Genomic DNA, 20,153 nt, shown 5'->3' with positions numbered 1-20,153 from the left:
GCTAAAGGATAATAGTATAATTGCGAAGTTCAATGGAAAACATCGGTGGTTTGGGGTCGATGAAGGGGTACTGGAGCCAAATTGATGTGAGGGGTACACAAGACAAAAAAGGAAACACTGCCGTGGTTGATCCTACACCTAGAGCATCGCACAGCGATACGTTTTCATGGATAGTGTTGGAAGACTTTGAGGTTTTAGGGATATTATGTGCGAGCATTCTCAACACAATGGCTGGCAGTGGTCCTGACCAACACACCAAACAGAGTCGTGGACTGTGGTGCCAGATTCAACTTCTAACCCAAAACCTTACAAGTAGCCACGATCTGGTTGACACGCATAAGCTCCTATCTGGCTTCTATGTGGCTGGAATATAAACATGCTAAAAGAGAAGCTTAAAGCCACCTAGGAGCTTGCTTGAAGTGGTTATTGGAGATGACAGGCCCAACACACATCCAGCCATACATTTAGCTTACTGTTTGAAATCCGGTACAATGACATGGAAAGATAAGCACTAAAACCACATGGAAAAGGTCTGTCTATAGCCAAGCCGTGGTACCGTAGACTAAAAATGGGTATACATATACGTAGAAAATGATGTTGCTAGACAGCCAGCCGCTACCATGCTAACAAGCTTCACTAAATAGAAGGCAGCAATGCTAACGTTTTGGACTTAGCTTAGCATTACCTTTCGGTGCAAAAAAAATGTAACTTACTTTCATTTAACACCTCCACCAACTCGGCGCAGTTTTCACACATTGTTCATGAAGAAGGGCAGATCACCTGGTCACACCATGGCTCTGGAAATTGTTGACTGTCACAATTGGTTGGCAGCTGGTTGTTTTGGGGCCCAGTGGAAATAATTATTATTTAAGGTTAACTCTGTTGCATGAACCAAAAACCCAGGGAGAACTGTCTGCAAAGGGTATGAGTTACGTTAAAAACCGGGATTGATTTACATCCCAAATTTGAGCGACACTGGAAGATAGAGTCGAGTTTGTTGTCTCCAATCTGAGCGTTTAGTGGAGGGTAGACACGGCCACCATGTTGGAAAAGGGACTTTCGCTCGGCACTTACCGCCGTCTCCTCCGAAGCGTTCGGCTTTTTCCGCTAGTATCGCGGTGGTAGGTCCATGAGGTTTGTTTTTCAGTTAAATTCTGATTCTGATTTTGGTTCAGATTCTGATACAGAGAAATTGATTCGGCTCGATATTGAAATGAACAATAAATTAAAAAAACTATTAAAAAAATGATTCACTTTTTTTTTACACACGGAAATATGAGTAAGGCAATACAATTATGAAATATAATAAATTTTTCATTTTGTTGTTGCACGTTAAATTTCAATAGGCAGTGAAATAAGAATTATAGAAATTAATAAAAAATTGCACACACATTCTAGTATTTTAAAGAAAATATACAAATATTCTAAATCGTGAAATACCCTAAACTTTTGTGAAATCCTAATCAGCATTTCACATGAAAGTATATAATGTTCTAATATCAACACACCAACAAAATTGATGTTATTGATTGTTAATTTTTTGCACAGGAGTCTCTGGGCACGTATTTCTTTGTTCCTTTCTATTCTATAACTCATTACTTGCAGATCGTATTGTTTAGTTTGTATTTCTAGTTAAGTCACCACACTTAATGCTTGTATACTGAAGGTGTAAAAAATAGGCTTGTATTTTGAAATGGAACGCAATAATATAATAAGGCATCATTGTCATCTATTGTTAAGTACATAGTTTGATACTGAATTTAATGTTTGATCCAGGGTTGTAGCCACACAATAAAAAAAAAGTTGATTCACATAAAAATAGTGATTCTTATCTACGAATCAATTCACAACTTGCAAAGTTCGATTTTTTAAATTTGTTTTGCATACATTTCCTTTGTCTACCTGTGTTTACATTATGTAATCATTGATCTTTTTAACAGAAAAACCTGTTGAACAGACATTACTCGACATACATGCCATAATTTGCCACACCTCTTTGCTAATAGATGACTGGAGTAGATCCCCTATGTACTTATTCGATAATTTATTTTGAATAAACCCCTGAACCTAAGAAAATCTAATCAAGATACCAACATAATCACATTTTCCCCCTCAAGCAATTCAAATGCAGATGTGGGAATTATTGTGCTGATAATTGAAACATAGGTCAGCTTAAGAGACCTTTCGATAGGTATGTGCTCTATGGCATTGCCCAATGTATTTGTATACCAACATTTTGCAAGAATGATCGGTGACACACTTCAAACAAGAACTTGATTCAAAAGCAGCACACAAGCAGACAAGTTTTGTAAAAATAGCCAACTTTATGTTCCCATAGTACTAAGATAGTTTTACAAACAGAATGGTATGCACAAAACCTTCCTTCGCACTTTCTGTCCAGACTGAGCGTTCAGGTTGCCAGCTCCATCTCAACCCCCACAAATGGAAGAAAAAAAGAATAACCAACACGCACAAAAATAAAATAAAAAAGGCAGTAAGATGTCCATCCGTACCGCTCAGCATTACATCCACAAGCGCGTGCACAGGGGACCACCAGAGGGCAGCGCAGCCTGCCCTCAATGCATCAGGACTGGATCCACAGATATATATATTACATATTGACAAAATAAAAAGGAACTATGCACTGTGTAGGGGGATGGGCGGGTGGGATGTGAATACAAGAGATCGAAATAATCTTTATTCGTTCCACTTCACGTAACAAATCATATAAACAAAACCAATCGCTTGAATTGGGGACAAAAAATGAAACCAAAACCAAAACACGCAGTCTTTGTATATATAAAATGGGACCTGAACACGTAGCAGTAGGGCTTCTGGCGTCTCTCGGTACAGTCCGGTACATCTTGGCAAGGGTTTGGTCGACATACAACCAAGTGCTTGGGGCGCACCTGCTCCCCGTCTTCAATCACACACGCAAGCTCACACCCGGGTATCCAATCACCTTTGTTCCAACAACAAAACAAACTAAATCTCAATGAAATACTAGCTATGGAGGAGAGCAGAGTCCTGCGTCTCCGTCCACCCCAATGTCTCGTCCACCTCTCTCCTCCTCCTTCATGTGTTGGAGAGAAGGAGCGCTCAGTCACACATCTCCTCAGGCAGCTCGTGGGGGTTGAGAATGCCCGGCACAGACATCTGGATCTTGTGCTTCTCCTCCTGGGCCTGGCGCAGAGACGTCTCCCGCTCCTCCAGGAACAGGTCAGTGGTGTCCTCGCCCGCAAACTCCTGCAGGTCCAAATACACACAGGTCAGCCACAAGAGCAGCCACCAGACACACGTCTTCCAGAAGAGGAGCAACATCAGCAGCATCATCCCTCACCTTGATCTGCACCAGGAAGTCTCTGAGGTGCTCCTTGAAGGCAGGGATGTCCTGGTTCAGGCTAAACAAGCCCGTGACAAACACCTTCACCTGGGCACTACACAGAGAAAACAGAAGAAACTTAAATCAGTCGCTTAACCCTATACAGTCACACACATGTACAGTCACACACAACACATACATTCACTCGACTACAGGACCTGATAACATGTACAGACACTCAACTACAAGTCCTTATACCATAAAATGTCACTTGACCCCAGGACAAATGAGGCCTAGAGAAGCAGGTCAGTGGTCCCCACCAACAGGGTTCAGAGGTAGTCTGATCCTACTACTTACTCCTGTAGGTGTGGGAAGGCGGTCTTCAGCAGGTTTGCTACGTACTCCTGGACGTACACCTGGTTGGTGGGGTTGGCGGGGCTGAGAGGAGCGCTGATCTTCCCCTCCTCCACAAGGTTAAACATGTAGGCCAGGATGGAGGCGTGCATGGTCAGACCTGCAGATGGCAGCAGAGAGGGACTCGTCAGAGAGGGGTAGAAGAGCTAGAAGCGCTATGCAGACAATCATGGTGGAAGGCGTTCTCAAAACAAAAATATGGTGTTTCCAAAATAGCTTGCTTTATATATATATATATATATATATATATATATATATATATATATATATATATATATATATATATATATATATATATATATATATATATATATATATATATATATATATATATATATATATATATATATATATATATATACACATATATATATATATACACACACATACATATACTTATCCTGTTGCTGGAGGCAAAATCAACATGCTGTAGATTAACTAATGTAGAAACACACAGGCCTTTCTTTTGAACATCCTTCAATTACCTTTTATGAACACCTGAAGGTAATTATACATCGGTGCACTACATGGTAACCCTAAGTTATATTATAAATATTTGTAGATATTTTGGAAATGAAGAATTTCCCAATAATAATAATACTCTAAATGACTTGTAATGTTTTTTTATTGCATAGGATCCTTTCCCCGCCAGTGCCAAAGCAGGGTTTCTTTATTGAAACTTCAAGTGGGCCGCGTTTACAAATAGAGCTCTAGCACTGGCACTAGAGATGGGCGATATGGCCTAAAATCCATATTGCGATATACATTGCAGCCTCTTGCGATAACGATATATATCACGATATAAAATCATAAAATAACCGTTTCAGAACAGGTTACATAGACCCTAAGGCAAGCCAAACTGCTAAATGTATTTAAAAAAAAGAGAAATATAGTATGTCATTTCGAGAACATTTATTGTGAAACACTGTAATCATACAACATAATGTTGCAGATAAATAAAATGAGTATTGGGTTTCTTTCCTTTAGTGCAAACCATTCTAAAAGGCACTACACTTAGTTTAAGTCCTTGGTTCTTAAAGGCCACCCAAGATGCAGAGAACAGGAAAAACGGGTGTCTTTCTAGATAAGGAACAGACACTGTACTGACAATTAGGGATGGGCATGATTAATTGATGATCGATCATTGATTACGATTTTTGTCGATTACGTGATATTTTTAACCATCAAAAGGAGGTTGACCCAGCCGGAGAGGTGGTCTCGGAGACGTTGCTCAACATGGAGCAAAGAGGAGACGGAACGTCTTTTGGATATTTGGGTCCAATATCCAAAAGAAATTCCGTCTCCTCTTTGCTCCATGTTGAGCCACCACCCGACGGTCCGAAAACAAAAGCAAGTAAAAAGTACGCTGGAAAACATAACTTAAAAATGCCGATGCATTTAACACATTCCGAGTCAGGATGAGGGAGAAGGAGTTGGACCAGTCTGCAGATCAATGTATATCACGCTGGATATCCATGATTGTTTTCTTTCACCGGTGCTTCCCCCCCCCCCCCCCTCCCCTTTTTCTTTAACGCTTTACAACGCCCCAGACCTTTTTGTCCAATGATTTAACGTTCTTTGCACACATGCAGGTTTGTTGACGAATTCTGGCACTGTTGCGAAAATTGCAATGTGAAAAGGAATTGCACCAAACCAAAAATTAAACATTGTATTTTGCGTCATCAACATGCATTATCGCGATAGAATTAAAATCTCTATCGTAGGCCATTTTTTTATCGTTTATATCGTATATTGTTTATATCGCGCATTACTAAGTGGCCCCACAATACAGCCGCGCTACAACTTACAGCACTTCAGCAGTTGGCGTCAGCCGCTACCACCAATTTAATTAAACACAGAACGAGACCCATCTTCCTCCATGTATTGTCCTGGTAGTACGCGACACTGCCGGACGCAGCGCTCCCTGTCTAGTCTGGTGTGCGACCTGCTTTATATTGAAGCTGTTTGAAGGAGCTGGAGTGATGTGAAGGGTACCTGCGGTGTGGGAGGTGTCCGTGACCACGGAGAAGATGTGCTGCAGGATGTCACAGAAGTACGTCTGGTAGAAGCTCTGCGCCGCCGCCTCCTCCTGGGCCACGTTCTGAAGCAGTGTGTAGAGGATCTGGAGACCTGGAGAAACCACAACACAGTCAGGAGGACACTCCCACAGACAACCGTTAGGAGGACTCTCCCACAACACAGTTAGCAGGACTCTCCAACACACCCACAACAAAGTTAGGAGGACTCTCCCACACACACACACACACACACACACACACACACACCACAGAATGGAGGATGCTTCCACACACCAAAAGACAGTGAGGAGGACGCTCCAACCACAAACCACCCAAAACTATTCTGAGGTTTACTCATTTGAAACATTTCTTGTTCTGTAGTTTAACTTCCGACTCTCAAGTGAAACAAGGAAACAAGAGGGGGAGGAGAGAGAGAGGAGGTGCAAGGAGATTGAGGGGAAGGGGAGTAAAGAAGCTGGGAGAGAGGACCAGAGAGACAGTCAGAGGAAGAGGCGAGAGGATCATACCTGTGTCCGCTACATTCCTCATGGTGTGCTTGAAGGCCCAGATGATGGAGTCCAGGACCAGCTTGAATTGGGCCGGGGGGATGGACAAGAAGGCAGGGAAACACTGGGAGTTGACTGCCTGGAGCAGGTAGAAGAAATGGGTCCTGTGTTCTGGGTACTCCTCAAAGTCCTGGAGGAACAGAGATCAGGTTATTAACAAGATGCTAAACCATAATGTGGTAAGATGGGATAAACCATGAAATTCCCAAAACATGCATTTCTATAGCATTTTAGACAAGCAATTATAAGAATCATTAACTTCATTTCAATTCCCCAACACACCCCGATTGTCTTAATATTCTACCATTGGTTGAGTCATTTAGGAGACTTCTACCAACAGATCGGCGGTGAATTCAGATATAAGTCATCAAGGAGTGTAGGGCTTAGTAGGTTTACTTGCTCATGGATGACTTGTTAGGCTGCTGCAATGCACCACAGACTTACTGTAGTCATCGACCCCAGCAGCTTTCTGCTGTGAGTCAGACCCTGTAACCACTGGACCATCATGCACTCTACAACAACATCAAGCGCAATTGCGTCATGTGTAGAAGTGTGACGTGTATGCGTGCTGTATCCATGCCAACCTTGTTGATCATGTTGAGCGTGCACTCAAAGACGGCGTCAAAGATCTTGGGGATCTCCGTGGTGATGTGCGCCCCCAGCTTGTTGACAATGGTTGCCATGGTGCTCAGAACCTCAGGGTCGCGGGCCGCCGGAACGTTGCGCTGGTAGTCGATGAGCACCGCCTCCAGTAGGGGGGGTACAAAGTTATCTCCCACCTGAGAGAGGGCGAGAGAGGAGGAGAGGAGAGAAAGAATTAAGTACATTCAAATAAAGAACGATAATCAAGCGGTAGGTAGAACACACAAACACAGACCAAGAGAAGTGCAACATAAATGCAATAAATTATCATTTGTGTTTGCTAAATAACCACACAGGGAGCATAAGCAGTGTTGCTGACTTTTTCTTTCAACTGTTTCCCACTGGCCAAGGCCTCTTGCAGTAATTATGTATACATGGGGCCCTCCTTGCTCAGACACTGAAAGTGTTGTACGTGTTGTTTGCCATTGACATTTACGAATGTGCGTAAAAGAGAAGCAACTGTTAAAGTGGACAACGACTCCACAACACAAGGGACTGTATTGAACAAGACTTCTGAAGGAGTGTCCCGTCCTCACCATCTGGGGGTCGTTGGAGCGGCTGACCCAGCCCGAGATGAGCTTAAGAGTCTCCCTCTTCACCGTCCGCATGCTCCTGATCAGGGGCTGCTTGGTCACCATCTCCCCTGTAGGACCACACACACACCAAACGCTCAATTCTACTGCTTATATTATAGACAGACAGTCCAACAAACAAGCTGAGACAGACAGAGTCCTACTTATACGAGCAGAGAGACAGTCCTACTAACAAGAGCAGAGACAGTCCTACTAACAAGAGCAGAGAGAGTCCTACTTACAAGAGCAGAGAGACAGTCCTACTATAATAAGAGCGGAGAGACAGTCCTACTATAAAAAGAGCGGAGAGACAGTCCTACTATAATAAGAGCAGAGAGACAGTCCTACTACAATAAGAGCAGAGACAGTCCTACTAACAAGAGCAGAGACAGTCCTACTAACAAGAGCAGAGAGACAGTCCTACTAATAAGAGCAGAGACAGTCCTACTAATAAGAGCAGAGAGACAATCCTACTAACAAGAGCAGAGAGACAGTCCTACTAATAAGAGCAGAGAGACAGTCCTAATAATAATGGCTGAGAGAGACAGCCATTACTACTAATAAGAGCAGAGACACAGTCCTACAGAGATAGACAGCAGAACTGACCGTTGCTCTGGATGGCGGAGGAGATGTTTTCACTCAGACACTTGTAGACGTTGAGCATGTCCAGGTAGATGCGGCCCAGCTGCACTACAAAGGGGTGTCCCACCGCCTTGCAGGCCCTCACGTTGGTCTTCAGGATGCTGCCCAGCTGTCTGACCGTCTCTGCATCTTTCAGGATGTCCACGTTCTACACAGAGAGCAAAATCCAACAAATCATGTACAGGCTTAAAATGTTGACCATCATTAGTCCCTGGAAACATGAAGTTCAATTTATGATTTAAATGCGGAGTCTTTAAGTTGACACATTATTGTTGTGTGGTTCTCCATCAGTTCCTTCCTGTCAGATGGAGAGGCTTACCTTGGTGGCCTGCTGGATGATGCTGTCCCACACCTGGTTGGGCAGCATCATGTACTTCTCTATCAGATGCTCCTGCACCGCCTGGTCCGTCTGGGCCCCGATCATATAGCCCACCGCCTCGTAGAACGTGTGGACCTGAGTGCAGGGAGGACACAGGAGTTATAGACGGCACCGTTTTTATTTCCTGCCTACAGATGCATCAGCTGTGTTATGTCCTGCCTACAGATGCAACAGGTGTGTTACTTGCTGCCTACAGATGTGACAGATATACCTGTTGCCACCTTATTACAGGTGACTACAGGTATAACCTGAGCGTGTATGTGTGAGCGAAGAAGTGTTCTTGTGTCCTTGTTACCTGCTGGGGCTGCAGGTCACAGATGATGGTGTTGATGTTGCTCAAGATCTCGTCTATGAAGGGCATCACCTCGCCCACCTGCACCTGCACAAAGTGGCGCCGGCACTTCTGTGCGATCTTGATGAATGTGTCGCACGCCATGTCCTGCACACCATCGTGGGTCTCTGGGGACCGAAAGAACAAAAAACACTTAATTATACAATTGTAGACAGCCATGCAATTGTAGACAGCCTCACCTCAGGAATAGATTCAGCCATCAAGAACCATACATACCCCACCTCTACTGTGGTTGGGCATAAGTACAACAATAACAGTTATCACATTATATACAAGTGATTCACTGCTCATCATCATTGTTTTTGTACATTCCATGAAACTAAGCAAATCTGAGCCTGATTAACATGGCAAAACTTTGGATCTGGCTGCCCGGCCATTTTTCCGAAGTCTACTCAAATAGCGTCTTGAGAGATCAACTCTCCACAAGCTAAAATGTTCCCTTGATGAACACAAAGCAAAGAGCACAGCTCTTGGAAGAACAACCTTTCTCATTAATGATCAGTGTGGTCACAGTGCGTACTCATGTACTCCCTTTCATCATCTAAAGCCACTTGCAATGCAATTATTTCAAGTCATTAAGGAACAGCTCAAAGATGCCTTCAGGTCCGGTGGGGTACGACAGAACCCATCCGCCTAGTCATTTGTTCCCCCCGCCCCGGGGCCTTGGGGCTCACCGTGCATGAACTCAAAGAGTTTATTGACAACAGTCTTGAGGAACTTCCAGTGGGCCCGGAGGAAGCGGGGGTACTGGCCGACGATGTACATTATGTTGGAGGCAATGATGGCCTTGTTGTCCTTCCCCCGTTTCTGCTCACACAGCCCCAGCAGGTCCTGGAGAACGGGACACACGGTTAGTATCATTTGGTTATTGATCACCGGTTCAACCATTATAAACCATGCGCACATCTTGTCATGAGCAGTGAATGATAAATGCTGACCACCGAATATCATTCTATTATTTGTTATTGTATGGGGGGGAGCAGTAAAAACTGCATTCAGTAGTACAACTCATACAGATGACTACATTTACACTTGAATTGACGTCAACTTGTACACAAAGGGGGAGATTAGCGTTTTCCAAGCCCAAATACATCTGAAATCTGAAAATACAGACTGCACGATAATCTTATTCTTTTGTTGAGTCCAAGACACAACTCCTACATAACCAGATGGCCCACCCCCAATCGCTATACTGCTAACGCATCTTTGGCGCAACAGCAGGACGCCAAATCGACCCCAAACCTAGAACCAAGAGGTGCTCACCTTGATTACGGTGACCAGGAACCTCTTCTCGTCCTCCTCGTGCATGGCGCCGCTGATGGAGCCGATGGCCCAGCAGAGCGTGTTCAGGTTCCTCCAGGACCACTCTGTTCCGTTCACCTGGTTGTGGAGCTTTTCCGTCATGATACGCTCCGTGTCTGCGTAGTCCAGGTGAGTCAGGTACACTGTGGTGGGCGAGACAGGTAAACAGCATGAGAGACAGACACATTGCCTCTACGTCTCTGCCCATCGGGACCCCAGTGCACCCCCAACTCTGGAAGGAGGGGTCCCTTGTTCCGCGTTCCTTCTAGAGGTTTCCTCCCTCTGGGTTTGGAGAGTTTCTCCTGGTCCTTTAACGGTTTGAGACTGGAGCTGAGGTTCAGGGCTTACATTTATTACATTTATTTTAACTATTTATTTTCCCACATTCGTCCATGCCGTATTCAATAAATATATATATTTTTTTATTATTATTATTGGTAACCCAAAAGTGAAAACAGCACAGATGATTCAACGTCAACATGTCTCGAGGGTGTCCTGATGAGAACCAGATCCTACTCGTCATAGTCGACACTTGACACGCACCTCTCGGACACATGGGCGGAGTAAGGAAGTGAATTTGTCGTGGGCTCACCCAGCGTCTCCCTCATGTTCTTGTAGAGGTTGATGGAGTCTGTGTCCTTCATGAACTCCCGCACCACCTCGCCCTGGTCGTTCTCCACAACCAGCACCTCCTCAGGCTTGGCCATGCGGCTCACCATCAGCAGCCGAACCTGCGCATATGATATCAGTGTATAAGATTAACCAGAGTACACTCAAAGATCACTCTTTAATCTAGGCATTGTGGAGGCACGTACAGTATACATAATACTTAAGACAAAATTTGTATTTCCTTACTAATAAAGTGAGAGTATTGTATTGTGCTATTCTCATTTGTGTTGTTACTCTAAGGGCAAAATACCAAAGCAATAAATGGCAATTATGTGTATGCATAGATTCGTAGCATTGGATGGCCCTGGTGAGGAATCAAATCCCCAACCCTGTAGGGCCACACCCCCTGGTCTCACCTTGGACAGGACGGGTAGGTAGAGGTGTCGCCGCGGCGGGACATCGGACAGCAGGGGGGAGGTGGAGGTGGAGAAGGGGCTCTCGCGGTACAGCTCGGCTGCCAGGTGGTTCCAGTACTCCAGACAGATCTTGAAGATCTCCGTCTCCTCCACCTCTGACACCAGCAGCATGTAGTGCAGGGCCTTGGAGACACGGGAACCAAAACCATTAACAAACTGATCAAACTCTTTTGGCCTGTTTTGGCCATCTTTGTCTCCGACCGGGATTCCAAACTTTTAAATTACTTTGGAATGGAAGTAATTAAAAAAACAGCCATAGTCAGCTAGGTTTTGAAAGTATCCAACAGAAATATCCCACCCCGCCCTTCAGGCCTCCCTCCAAAAGCACTACTCCTAAACATTTCTAGCTTAAGAAACAGGTCTGACTAGCCTTTTGGAAGACTACGGACACGCGCAATGACTGCCCCGAACAGGTTGCCTGGTGGGTAGGCAGCATGGCTATAAACATTGGGTTACAGAATAATATAAATATATTAATTTGGTCTCACTCCGAGAGACAGCGCGTACTCGGTTGAATGGACAAAGCTCTGCTGTGAAACAACTATTTTCTTTTCATCAACATGAAATAATAATCAAACTGGGGATCTGCATTGCAATGTGACAACAAATGTTTTACCCTTAGGGATAAATTGCAGTGCTACTATACTCGCGTACAAAAGAGAAAGGACAAAACTGACTGAACTGGTTCAGCATCATTCCCTGTCACTGACTGGCAGTGATGATCTTTGTTTACTATATTCCCTGCAGAGGAAAATAAACATTAAGAACCCAGTGGGGATCCAGGGATGGAAAGATATAACTAATAGTTTAATAAAAATGTTATATTGTAATCAGAATAAAAATATTTTGCTTGTTTCTACTTGTTCTGTCCCTCATGCAGTAAATAAACTCCAGCTTAAAAAAAATTATAAATATATATTTGTTTATAAAATGATTAGATGGGTTTCGTACAGCCCCCAACAGCCAAAGACCTCACCTCCATGAGCGTCTCCCTCAGGTTGGGCTTCCTCTCGACCAGCTGGCCGTGCTCCTTAAGGAAGGTGCAGAGGAACAGGCTGAGGTTCTGGATGAAGTTCTGCTCATCGTCCTTCCCGTTGGAGTAGGCCAGGCGGATGTTGGTGTTGAGGGGCAGCATCTGAACATGGGTGACATGGAGACCGTTTAGAGAGGTCTTACTGGCTGCCGGCCGATGGAGCTCGGCCACCCACCCATCGATCAACTTATAGAGTTCCCACAGGAGTTTGTGTTTACCTGTTTGAGCTGGCACATGTTGAGGGTGAACAGGTTGACAAACTGTTCCTCGTACTGGTTGACGCTGACGCCCGCAATCTCCGTCAGACACTTGAGGGTGACGTTGCGGAACATGGGCACGTCCAGGAACTGGTGAACAGGTAAAGAGTTTAGTGACAATCCCAGGAAGACTCTGAAGTCTTGACTAAATCAAAAGGTGTGATGAAGCAACATCAACCCAGGTATGAAGACATGGAGATCCCCGCACAATGTTACACAGCTCCTATGATGTTAACAGCTGCAATGCAAGAACATTTATGCAAGACCGTCCCATCTTATTTGTAGATTTTCCTACAGATTTGTAACATTCTATTTTTTCCTCATCTACTTGATTATGGTGCTGGTGCTTTGATGGACAGGTGAGTGAGGATAAAAAGGAGAGTGGGTTGATGAATAGAGGGGATGAGGCAGTGGACTGCAGGTCAGAATCGAACATGGGTTACTACAACCTGACATTGGCCATGGTTAGTTGGTGTGTAGAGCCACATCCACAATCATTATTTACAGGAGAAGCATTACGAACTAGATCCTATACCTTGTAAACCAGAGTACTGATGAGCTTGGTCTCAAATATGTAACCCAGCGGGATCCAGTTCAGGAAGCGCAGCAATGTCTCCAGAGTGGCATGGACCAGAGGTGCATTCTGGGAATTCTCCTAAAACAGAACAGGGACACAAAAGGGTCAAGAGGTGCATTCTGGGAATACTCCCAACGTAGACGGGTACTGGTTAATGTCCAAGTGCAGACGCTGGGAACAGTCCAGCTCAGTCGATCTGCTTCTACTCACCATGACGAACTGGCACAGCTGGAATATTTGGGAGAACTCGTTGCACATGCTGGAAGAAAAACAAGAGATTCCTGGTCAGTACTGAGATAGTCGAGTTAGACTAGAGTACTAGTAACTCTAGTAGTTACTGGTCTATTGTCGAGTGTAGGGATGGGGAATGTTCATTTAAAAATATAGATACATTTATGATAATTGCTTCCAATTCAAAGTAGTATGTTTCTGAACCTTGTTTAAGGGAAAACACGTTATTTGCTACACGTCTACTCAACCGTGCTAGGCTTAAGGTAAAATGTTAACAAATAAATCCAATCAAATTAACCAATTAATCATCTCATCTTAAAAATCAGAGAAACTCTAAACCTTTAAGATAACTCGCTGTTAGAAGTCTTTGTAACTCTGTTGTTGATGTGTTCAGAATCATTGGAAGCATAAGAAATGGAGCGGCACTAGTCCAGTGTGGAGTCAGCGTAGCACTAGTCCAGTGTGGAGTCAGTGTACCACTAGTCCAGTGTGGAGTCAGTGTAGCACTAGTCCAGTGTGGAGTCAGCGTAGCACTAGTCCAGTGTGGAGTCAGTGTAGCACTAGTCCAGTGTGGAGTCAGCGTAGCACTAGTCCAGTGTGGAGTCAGCGTAGCACTAGTCCAGTGTGGAGTCAGTGTAGCACTAGTCCAGTGTAGGGCTATCTGGGCTGTTACCTGTCCTTGAGGTGTTTGGCCTTGACCTGGGTCATCTGTCCACTGGAGAAGTCGAACACCTCCTCACTGAGCAGCTTGAGGATGGTCATGTTGTTCTGACAGAGGCTCTCGCTGGTTCGGCTTGCCCCAACAATGTCACTGATGAAGTTGGGCCAGTGCTTGGGCCACTCTTGCTTCAGGATCTGGGGGGGCAGAGGGCTACGGCTGAGCATCACCGCCTAATGGACCTTGATCCAATACTTCAGCTACAGTAGAGCAACACTTCACACAATTTATTAGCTATTATTACAGTACTTCTAATTACACATAATTGACCCTGTTATTACAACTATTTATCTAATGTTTTATTTCCCTCACTGGATTAATAACGTTATCCTTGTTGTATCTCTTCCATGTCAAGTGATGGTAGGCTGCATCTTACCCTGAATGTTGCATCTAAGTTCAATGATTTATTGTCATTACTATCTTATTGGAAAACTTCCTACGGTATCAATAAAACTTGAGGTTGTGAGATCCGTTTACCTGAACAAGGATCATGTTGAGTTTTGCGATGTACACACCCTCCTTCTGAAAACACAAAAACAAGCAATATTTAAAGGTTTAAATTTCACTAGGTTTGACTACATGCAATGCAGAATAAAACCAGAGAAAAAGAAGGTTGAGAGCAATGGCCAGTGTACCTCTACGTTAACAGGATCAGAAGAGGTCTTGATTATCAACCCCACAACGTATTTCTTGATTCCTGTGAAATTTAGAAAAGTGTGCATAAGAGAACGCAAGCTAAACACACACACACACACACACACACACACACACAATTAAAAGCTTATTTAGTTATATTCTTACCGTCACACTGATTTCTGGGGAGAATCTTCCAACGAGTTTTGATTACCGTTTCTAGGATTTGCAGGGCGTAGTACTAAAAGAAACATTAAAATAAGGTTAGGGACTGAGAAATACAATTTATACACATTGACCAGCCGTCACTACAAACAAAATCAAATAATCATCCCAACTTCCGTCACAAAACATTTCTGCATCAAATCCCTCTTTCCTTCAGTAAAAATACAAGCCTGCAATTCCTTTTCCAGAGAAGGAAGGGGAGAGGAATGCTTGTGTAGCACATTTGGCCTGTTGATCATCTCCATAGCTAGAGAAAACCTAGTTGGGCCTTTACCTTAATAGTGTATTTTAAATCTTTAATCGAAAACTTTGAGTGACCTAACACAGTAATGTATCATTAATAATGCATATTAAAGCCTTTAGGAAGTAATCTGCTTATCAAGATATTGGCCTAGCAGCTGACCCAGGACGTCCACCTGTTCCGTCTGTGCAGCTTTAACAGTGGAAGGTCAGGTTACTTAAGTTCCCCTGTTCAGTTGGGTGACTTCTCTGCACCTTTGTGACCTTACAATCCGATTCAGGCTAGCTTTTCAACGACCAGAACCTCATGGTCAAACATATTGCTTGTTTGGACCCATCTTGGACCTCTGTCAGGAAATCATTTATTTTACCAAAAAAATTACACTACACAATGTGACAATTCATAGCCTATTAATATTTGATGGAATATTTATGTATCTCAGTTCTCACTCTTTAGATTTAAGGTAGAGGATATTTTATGTTTATTTTGAAATATGTGTTTACATCGACACTTGGTCCGATTAGAAGTGGAAAAACAGCTCAATGGGAATAGAAAATTATCATATATACGCCTCAATCGGAATACACAAGAATGCACGCGAGACATAGGGACGTACGCTTACCACTTTTGTAAATGCCATATATACTGTACATTCGGATTGCATGATAGGAATAGATCTATTCCGATTATAAATCTAATCGGATCAGAAGTGTCCATGTAAATCGGAATACAATTCTCTGATCGGAATAGAATTCCATGTGGAATAGAAGAGGTGGTGTAGCCCACTATAATCGACATGTGAATACTTATTCTGATTGGTTTGGGGTGGGTGCAGCTACTTTTTAACTAAGAGATGGCATCAGCAGTTGCAGCAGTTCTCAATTGGTCCGTCGGTATTTTTATGCACACCGAACTGGACCGCTGTCAAGGAAAGTGGATTTTTTGCCTGAATCACGTCTTTCCTATCGCTCCGCAAGTAGTCCGGTAATTTATCAACCCCGCGTGTCCGGTTGCTAAGCAACGTCAACGTCTTTGGCAGACGATTTCTCTGCTGAAAAACACTACGAATGGTAATTGTGAAAAGACACTGTGTGAAGACATTTTTTAGCATTATTTTTGTTGATGACAAATTCAAGTCATCGATGAAATTCTTAATGATCAATTAATCGATCGTCGATTAATTATGCCCATCCCTACAATGCGCAAAAATCGATATTTTAGTATAGTTCGAACCTATGTTTTTTTAGAAGGAATATTCAACGTTGTGTTTGGAACATTGTGCAAAGTTCTTTTGTAATTGCATGCCGGGAAAAGCACTGTTTATTTTACGCCAAAGTTAAAATATATGCGTTTATACTTAGCTCATCAAGATTAAATATATTTCATAATAAAAGATTGTGGCCCATGGTGCGTTTACTGAGATCAATAGGGTGTGTACCTTGGTCTTCATGTTCTGGGAGAACTCCAAGATGGTGTCCACCCTGGTCCAAGCGTCCGGATGATCCTTAAGGTTCGTCAACACCTCCTGAGCCATCCGTTGCTGCAAAACAAATACACATTATTTTCACAAAACACAGACTGCAGTCACGCCTGTATGAGTTGCTGGACACTTTCAGAATATAACCAAGAGACAGGATCATGGTAAGGAAAGTGGTTGTCAGGGGAATGATGGTCTTACTGATGAGTCGTTCAGTATATACTTTTATCCCAAGTAACTAGCAATGTATTCTGATACACGTCATAAAGAAGCAGGTTGGGGTTAGGGAGCTCTAGGATGCCTACAGATTGCTACTCCATCCTGCTTCCTGATCTTTGTGTGTGGTGATCATGTAGGGAGACCTTATGGAAGCACTCCTTACCTGGGATCCGATGTCGTAGTACATGGAGTTGACAACATTGTCCAACAGGTTGATATCCAGCTTCTGAGAGAAATCCAGCAGCTGTCTGGCTGCATGATCCGCCAACATGGTCATTTCTGCTGGCATGGAGCTGCAGCGGAGGGAGAGAGGGGGCATATCACATTTAAACCCACACATGTAACCTTACTTCTGAGGCCATGGACACATTCACTAAACATTGTTTTTTTTTCTGTTTTGGCCATCCATCTACACTAAAACAGTGTTTTTGTCCCCTGAAGCGGATACATTTAAAATGGCTTGTAGCGTGATAAAAAAACTGTTTACCTGTGGCATAGCTGCGCTTAAAAACACTACGGGATAACCTAGTATGACTGAGGGAGAGACCATCCTGTACACTTTAACACACAGGTGCCTGGTCACATGCTTGGTCCAGAGAACCATTTGAAAAGAAGGAATTTAGTGTGACATGTTTGGTAGATGCCAGTGTGTTCAAAGAATGCCTTTGTAAAGACAGCAGATGGCAATGACATTACAAAGTGAACCGAATTCTAAAATATAAAGATATATGACCTCATTTGAGCCAATGCTGTCATGCTACAACATGCCATCATTTATTTGAAGTATGCAGAAATAACGTTTACTACGACAATTCAATGAGTTAATCCAACCGGTTCAAATCAATATATTTGGGTCAAAGGAAAATGTATTCAGATATAACGAATAATATAGAAACGTGTTCAGTAAACAGGTTGGTCAATTCCATTCCCAACTGTATAAAAGAGCACACATATAGGCCTTAAGAGTGAATGTATTTGGGGAAATATTTCGCTATTCTGACGGCTTTGCAACACGTAGGATTTCAGCATTAAAACGATGTTTACAAAAAGTCATTTGAAATACGGCCAATCTCGTTAATCCTCCCGACAACGACGCTTTACTGCAAAACGCCCGGGATATTTCACCGCCTGTAACAGTGACAAGATGCTGACAGTCCTTCCTGTGATTCCATGTTCAGCCAGTGGTATGCCAAACCGTTAGGACACTTCCTAAAAGGTGAGTAATTGTTGCGACTAGACCGTGGGGATTATCCTCGACACACATAATACTGTGGAATAGGCCCAGAAAAGTGCGTGTGGTCGCAGCCTAGCTGGTAAGTACAGGGTTGGCGCACTATAAATGTGAAACCACATGGCGAGCGGATTGGCGAGGGGCTGATGGAGGAAACAGCGGCCCTACGTGGTGAAACCAGATCACCCCTCCCTCATACACAGGCTGTATGTAGCTAGTCTTTTCTGCAGCCCATCCGACCGATGCAAGCATTCTCAATATAATTTACCAAAACGTGTGAAACGAGGCACATACACCATATTGTTACTCGTATACTTTTACGTCCACATCAATCATGCATTTAAGTCAGAACCTACAAACAGTTGAATAGCATGTTTTAAACTTACCCAATGTGTCTTGCACGTTGAGTATGAAGCCTGTTTGATCCAAGAGAGCCGTTCCCTTACACAAGTAAAGTGTATATTCAACCAGCGAGTTCAATTTTCAGTGGGATCTTTGCTTATCTCATGGTCCACGTTTCTTCAAGCCCACACTACTCTTCAAATCGGCTAGTTGCTTAGCTCCTCGGGCTAACAAAACATCAGCTCACATTCAGGTACAGCTTGTAACGTTTTCAGAGCTCCACACGTCCGATACTCTACACTGGGTCGCACTCAATATATTCTAAATAGCAAAAGAAACTGAAACCAAATTCACCTCCAAAATATATGATAATCCGCTCAGTTAGCTGCTAGCAAGTTAGCAAGCTAACGCACCAGTCATTGATTCCTCCGTTCTCCGTGGCTAACAGTTAGCTGTTAGCGAGTTAGCACGCTATCGCACAAGTCAATGATATCTCCGTTCCGAGCTGCTAACGGTTAGCTATTAGCACGCTAACGCACTAGTCATTGATTCCTCCGCTTCCCGTGGCTAGCAGTTTAAGTGAAGCTAACAGCGATAGCTTTTACGGATACACCACATCCAAAAATATACTCTCGACTTGTTTTATTTGTTGTGCTTCTCCTCGTATGAAGTGTATTCAAGCAGTGGTGTGTGTGTGTTTTAATGTGTGTGTGTGCCAGTGTGTGAGTCTTCCTCTCCGTTCATGCTCAAGACCAGGACCGGTTGAAACCGGTTCAGGCCAGGATATTCCGTCTCGGCCCATGGCGAGCGCCGCGGAAAATTTTGGACCAGGTACACGCCCCTTGCCGAAGATTGATTGGTGCAGCAATTTATCCAGAGCCGGCTTTTCATTGGCCCAAATGAGCAGTCAATCGAATTAAACCGCCCCCGACTCTCTTGAGAGCGCAATGTGTTTGTGTTTGTCCTTGCTTGGACGCACCCACAAGTTTGGTTGAATTTATTTAACGTTTAAAGCATTTACAATTTTATTTGTTCATTTTTATCATGCTAAAAAATGTAATGTTAAAACAATAATAATAAATTGTATTTATAACGCACTTTACATCAACTCAATGACCTCAAAGTGCTACAATGCACATTAAAAGATAAATACAACATAAAAGACTAACTAGATTAACAAGAAAAATAACAGAGAAAAAAGAATCATTTAAAATAGCAGTTTAGCCAAAGGCTTTCCTAAAAAGATGTGTTTTTAGGCCTTTTTTTAAAATAACCCAGTCTGTGGGGACCTTAGATGGTCAGGGAGGGCATTTCACAGACTGGTTATCACTTATTATTACTGAAATATTATTCATAATATGAGTCACCAAGCACTCCAATGGGAAAACAATAGAAGAGGGCCTCGACAATTTATATTTTTATTATATACATTTTTCACAAAAAAGACAAAGTGATGGTGGGAATGTCTTAAGTCAAATACAAACTCAAACGTATATGTTATATGATTAGCCGTTCCACAAGTAAAAAGTTTATATTTTAGATCTTGCTCGATAATTACAAATCCATGGGAATTTAGGAAATAAATAATGTAAGCATACATCCTTGCAATTAATTAAACACAAAACAGTGAAAAAGATAAACCACAACTGACACAAAAACACAAATCACCCTTGAA

At 43.2% G+C, this 20,153-nt stretch overlaps 2 protein-coding genes across 2 annotated transcripts in view; both read right to left on the bottom strand.

Moving 5' to 3' along the window:
- The window catches only part of usp34 (ubiquitin specific peptidase 34), a 48,121-nt gene extending 47,083 nt beyond the window's left edge, over positions 1-1,038 (bottom strand). The window contains exon 1 of the mRNA XM_079730916.1: positions 714-1,038. Coding sequence (XP_079587042.1) covers positions 714-756 — 43 coding nt within the window. The 5' untranslated portion in view covers positions 757-1,038. The remainder of the gene's footprint in view (positions 1-713) is intronic.
- Positions 1,039-2,676: 1,638 nt separating this feature from the next.
- xpo1a (exportin 1 a) lies at positions 2,677-19,243 on the bottom strand. The gene is made up of 25 exons (XM_079730255.1): positions 18,523-19,243; positions 17,069-17,198; positions 16,648-16,749; positions 14,912-14,984; positions 14,746-14,807; positions 14,588-14,632; positions 14,066-14,247; positions 13,372-13,420; positions 13,120-13,239; positions 12,546-12,674; positions 12,271-12,429; positions 11,235-11,417; positions 10,802-10,940; positions 10,171-10,352; positions 9,582-9,738; positions 8,851-9,014; positions 8,496-8,630; positions 8,141-8,324; positions 7,499-7,605; positions 6,905-7,099; positions 6,282-6,450; positions 5,732-5,866; positions 3,680-3,836; positions 3,341-3,437; positions 2,677-3,246 (listed from the first exon to the last, which is right to left on the bottom strand). The coding sequence occupies exons 2-25, from the start codon at positions 17,192-17,194 to the stop codon at positions 3,100-3,102; spliced, it is 3,198 nt and encodes a 1,065-aa protein (XP_079586381.1). The 5' UTR covers positions 17,195-17,198; positions 18,523-19,243; the 3' UTR covers positions 2,677-3,099.
- Between the last annotated feature and the right edge of the window lie 910 nt (positions 19,244-20,153).

The sequence above is a fragment of the Pollachius pollachius genome (genome assembly GCF_949987615.1).
Source record: "Pollachius pollachius genome assembly, chromosome: 2".
Classification (NCBI taxonomy): Eukaryota; Metazoa; Chordata; class Actinopteri; order Gadiformes; family Gadidae; genus Pollachius; species Pollachius pollachius.
The sequence above is the reverse complement of the archived record's forward strand: the minus strand, read 5'-3'. Positions and strand labels throughout refer to the sequence as shown.

Bases quoted from the DNA above. Each gene is read 5' to 3' on its own strand.
- xpo1a (XM_079730255.1), bottom strand. From the start codon at position 17,194: ATGCCAGCAGAAATGACCATGTTGGCGGATCATGCAGCCAGACAGCTG. The intron at 11,418-12,270 runs GTGAGGTCTTTG...CGTGTCTCCAAG, and splicing joins TGAGGGAGACGCTCATGGAG to GCCCTGCACTACATGCTGCT. The intron at 8,325-8,495 runs GTAAGCCTCTCC...CTCTCTGTGTAG, and splicing joins TCATCCAGCAGGCCACCAAG to AACGTGGACATCCTGAAAGA.